Below are 2,679 nucleotides of genomic sequence, written 5' to 3'. Positions count from 1 at the left end.
AAGAACTTTGACTGGAATACCGCCATGCTTGGTCTATGGCCCTATTGTGAAATGACAGAGAAGCAGGGACAGTGTAGATCCAAATGTGTTCATTGATTGGCTCTTTACAAAGCTTGATGCTAATGGCCTAGGCGCAAGTCCCAGCTTTTAAACCCGTATCACAGTCCCGGGCAAGATCCAACAGGTTTTGTCTCGGTTCCCTCGCCCGTTAAACAGGGATGCCTCGACACTAATAGTTATGAAGTGGGTCATGTAAGTCAGTATTTGAAAAATGTTTAAATCAAGCCTGTGGTGATGTAACTTGGGTCTGAAAATTAGAGGATTTCAGCCTATTCCTCTTGAATTGGCTAAATATTAAGGAATGTTTACCTTTATTTTATAATTTCTTATTTTATGGGTAAAATATGATTTTAACTTTGAACTTAGAAGAAGAAGATATGGTTTCATATTTAAAACTTTAATGAGCTAATTATAAATATTAAGCACCCACATAACTTAATTTAGCCTTTCCCCGGTACACCTGGGACTGTGGGCCAGGCATTGTGAAGAAGTCTTTGACTTATATCAAAGGTCTTTAAGGTCTACAAGGAAGACTTCTCCAAGTCTGGGAGGCAGGGCTGTAGNTGTCTGGTGCTTGCACTGTTTAAATTTGTGTGCGGTATACGATGTATGTGTGGTGTGTGTGTGTACACAACTCTCAGGGGAAATAACTTTTCTGCTACTTTGTGGGCCCAAGGGATTAAATTCAGGCCCTTAGGCCTGTGTATAAACACCTCTACCACTGAGCCACGCTGCCAACTGCTTGCATCGATTCTGACTTCCTAGCTATTTGATTTTTGTGTAAGTCTTATTTGTAAAAGGAGGTTAGTAATATCTTTCTCATAGGAGTATTATGAAGATTATGATGATTAAAAGTGCTAATGCTCACCAAGTGCTTAAGGCAACACCTGGGGGTTAACATGCATTTCATAAGCATCGGTTATTATCTCAAGTATTCTCCCAAGATCTTGGTATGGTAAATTTCTGCTAATCAGTTACTAACCTCCTAGCAGAGTAGGAGGTTATGTGTNTGATGGGTTTTGAGTGCTTCTGGGAAATGCTCTCCTGTTTCTCCATGTCCAGAAATTCAAACCATCATATGCTTTCCTTAAACACTGCTTTCTCCAGAGATTCTCCTGTTTTAACATATTCATCTTTCAAGATGGCATCCTTTCCTCCTTGGTGTGGTTTATTCGTTGCTAGGTGTTCTTTTCTTTACAATGGCAGCCTGGAAAGAGTGGACAGGGATGAAATTTGTGGTCAAGGAGAATGGGTGTGTGTGTTAGGGCCTCTGAAAAATACTGACAGTGTACTAAAGACAAACATTGCACAATATTCTGCCTTGTTCAACCACTGCAGTTATAAGGGCAATTTCTATTTTCCCAGGGACGAATTTACACTGCCTGTGTTCCCTGAGGAAGGCTACCTTTGAAATCATCAGGGCAGCAAAGAACCAAGCCTGCCCCAGGGCGCCACCTACAGACTACCTGCTTCTCCCGCACCCCGGGCTGGGACGTACGTCAGGCCTTTCTAGAACCAGTTTCCTCCTAGCCCACCTACCAGCACTCTGAACCCCTCCCCTTCTCAGGACGTCNAGGAGTCCGTTGGTCTTGGACCTAGGTGAGCTATCAANGTTTGCTTTCCAGTGTGACCTTGAGGTCTGGCACCCGAGCCATTTCTCTGGCAGATGGTGGAGCCTGAGGCTTAGGTTCATATTCCCTGATCAAAGGTANTCCTTGCCACGTTTTCCCAACTTGGAGCTGCAGGGAATCAGGCCATCATGACCTTGACCAGTAGGAAAGGGGAGAGAGGAGTGAGTGACTCACAGCACTCTCCCCATCCATTACAGGATTGAGGTCTCAAAATGCGTTGGACCCTATTTTAGTCACCAGTATTTGTCATCATCCGGAGCTATTTTCTTCATTACGCAGAGATGGTAGAGGCAGGCCCCTGTCTCCTTGGAGGCTGTGACGCTGTCCTGAAGGAGCGTCTGTTGGAAGGGGGTCAGGCCTAGGAGGTCTAAGCAGGTCATAGATTTGACCTCCGAAATCTCCCGGGCTCGGTTTGGGCGATTTAGAGGAGCAGGAGAACCAGGAAAGAGAGCTGAACCGTGGAACCTGAAACCTTGGTTTTATTCCAAAGCTTCTTCTAGCTTCAGTCCTCTGAGTTTTCCACTAATAAATCCTGGCGTTCTAGGGACTACTGCAGGTCTCCCCAACCCAACTGTCGGGAACTGTCTCCTTTAAGGATCTCGGCTCCGCCCATCACGCTGCGCAGGCTTGAGGCCCCGCCCCTTTACCCGTTTCCGTTGAGCTGGGCCGCAGCGCCGCAGTCCCGGCCCCTTTAAGGCCGAGTCCCGCCCCCTTGCTCCCGCCCCCTCCCTTCCCCCAGCCCACTCCGGGTNCCTCGGCCGGTCGGACGGTGCGGCCCGCGACGGTGAGCATTGGAGCCTGGGGGCGCGGGGTCGAGGCCCGTAAGCCCCCACCGCTGCGGTGGCCTCGTGGGACGGGGTCGAGGCTGGGGCGACGGGGCTGGGGGCGCGGGGCGCTGGGCGGGGACGGGCGCGGCGGGGGAGGGGGCTCAGGTGACACGAGCTGGGATCGGGACCCGCAGCTGGCGCCTGACCGGGGGTGTGGGTCC

At 49.6% G+C, this 2,679-nt stretch overlaps 1 protein-coding gene across 1 annotated transcript in view; it reads left to right on the top strand.

Annotated features, from left to right (window-relative positions):
- The first annotated feature begins 1,819 nt into the window (after positions 1 to 1,819).
- Positions 1,820 to 2,679, top strand: part of Pex5 (peroxisomal biogenesis factor 5) — an 18,818-nt gene continuing 17,958 nt past the window's right edge. Inside the window, exons 1-2 of the mRNA XM_029478260.1 lie at positions 1,820 to 1,852; positions 2,353 to 2,475. Of these exons, the coding sequence (XP_029334120.1) occupies positions 1,820 to 1,852; positions 2,353 to 2,475 (156 nt within the window). The remainder of the gene's footprint in view (positions 1,853 to 2,352; positions 2,476 to 2,679) is intronic.

The sequence above is a fragment of the Mus caroli genome, chromosome 6, assembly GCF_900094665.2.
Source record: "Mus caroli chromosome 6, CAROLI_EIJ_v1.1, whole genome shotgun sequence".
Lineage (NCBI taxonomy): Eukaryota > Metazoa > Chordata > Mammalia > Rodentia > Muridae > Mus > Mus caroli.
The sequence above is the reverse complement of the archived record's forward strand: the minus strand, read 5'-3'. Positions and strand labels throughout refer to the sequence as shown.